Source organism: Penaeus monodon, chromosome 27 (genome assembly GCF_015228065.2).
Source record: "Penaeus monodon isolate SGIC_2016 chromosome 27, NSTDA_Pmon_1, whole genome shotgun sequence".
In the NCBI taxonomy this organism is placed as follows: domain Eukaryota; kingdom Metazoa; phylum Arthropoda; class Malacostraca; order Decapoda; family Penaeidae; genus Penaeus; species Penaeus monodon.
The window spans coordinates 30,008,769-30,010,555 of NC_051412.1; the positions used below are offsets into that span (position 1 = coordinate 30,008,769).

At 41.3% G+C, this 1,787-nt stretch overlaps 1 protein-coding gene across 1 annotated transcript in view; it reads right to left on the reverse strand.

The window, feature by feature from the left end:
• Window positions 1–1,787, reverse strand: part of LOC119590770 (hemocyanin C chain-like) — a 4,315-nt gene that overhangs the window by 673 nt on the left and 1,855 nt on the right. The window contains exon 2 of the mRNA XM_037939483.1: window positions 149–1,672. Coding sequence (XP_037795411.1) covers window positions 149–1,672 — 1,524 coding nt within the window. The remainder of the gene's footprint in view (window positions 1–148; window positions 1,673–1,787) is intronic.

Consider the following 1,787-nt stretch of genomic DNA (forward strand, 5'->3'; position numbering starts at 1 on the left):
TTTAGAAGAATGTGTATAAAAATGTGAAGTTGTAATATTAAACTGGTTAATCGACTTTAAGTTTGAACAAGTGAAAATTCATAAAATATTTGACCATATGAATAACAATAAAGTATTAAAGGAGCAAAGCAAACCATAAAGTACTCACACTTGACCCAGAACTTATCCAGTTCAATAGCATTCCAACGGCCTTCATCGAAGGTGAATTCAATACCATTATTGTCTAGGTGAGGCCAGGCGAAAATGCGAACGGTAGCTAGAACTTCCTGGCCCTTGTTATTGCTAACATCAATCTTAATTTTAAAGTCCTTATGGTTCAGACGAGGCACGTAAGTAGAAATTTCTACATCTGGAATTTGTTCAGTGTCATCAACAGCGTTAATGAGATTGTATTCGAAATCCTCGAAGAAGGTCTCTAGTTCTCCTTCAATTGCTACATTGTCTACACTTACACCGGCAAATGTTAGTTCTTCCACGGTGTATGGAGGGAGACTGTCCTTGTGTTCCTTGAAGATGTTATCCATGTATTTATGCAGCCTAAAGAAGCTAGGATCACGGGTGGCAGTTTCAAAGTGTTCCAGCACACCAGGGGGTAAATCATATTTTCCATGTGGATCACTCTGTCGACCAAGTACAATGTGAGCAGTATTGTGCAAGGCTCCATAGTACTGCACATTAGGGCTGTACACAGATGATTCAATAACATCTCCAAGGACGTCAATTCCACGCTCATTCATGATATCAATATGATTACCAGCCCTGTCGACGATATAACCATGTGCAATAGCATCGCGGATTCGGCTCTCTACAATAAGCAAGTCTCGAATACGAGCAACACCATCCACATCCTCGAAGTCTACATTATCTGGACGAGAGGGAAACTGACCTCCATACTTGTATGTGGTGTGGGGAGCAAAACCTTGTACGATTGGCTTCTCCCAGTGAAGTTCGTCGACGGGATCCAAATAATTGGAGAGACGTTCAGCATCAAAACGAACGGTGAGTTGATGATGTACCCAGAAGAAATTCTCTCCTTTGCGATCCAGATGATGGCTGTATTTGTCGTCCCACCAGAATGGGAATTCCATATGCCAGGTGACGTGATGAGTGTTCATTCCAATGTCCTCACCGAAATAGGCTACTCTTTGTTCAGGATTTTTCTTAGTTCCAGTGAAGCTAGACTTAAATTTACCAGGTTTTTGTGTTTGCTTGGCACGATAAGCTGCTTCAATGACTTCGCTGTTGGTGAAGAGATGTGGCGTGACTTCATAGAGTGGAGGAAGTACAACGTGTTCAGACAGAGGTGAGTGGATAACCGCAACATACAAGGCATAAACAAATTCTCCCTCATTCATAATTTGGCGGAAGTAGGCAGCATTGCTGACAAATGTATCCCAATCCTTGCAGTGAATGAGAACATCAAAAAGCATAAGTGCTTCTTCGCGTTGCCTAGGATTGAAGAGAGAGAACCAATGCCTCTGTTGAAGAAGCCTGTTATCCTTCAGGTCTCTCATAAGTGTCTGTACAGCTTTACCTCCGTCACTGTAATGGGATAAATTGGCTTCCGGGTCAAAGGAATCAGCTTTGCCTTTTAGATTTGAGTCACGGATATCCCCGTAGATCTTATGAAGCAGGAAGTTTACGTCATGTTGCTTCTGAGCATCACCCGCACCTAATAAAGAAAAAAGTGCAGATTTTTTTAATGGAACAAAATGCATTATATAGCATACATAATTAATTATGATCACGAATATATACATAGGCCTACGTGGGTCTATTGATAAAAA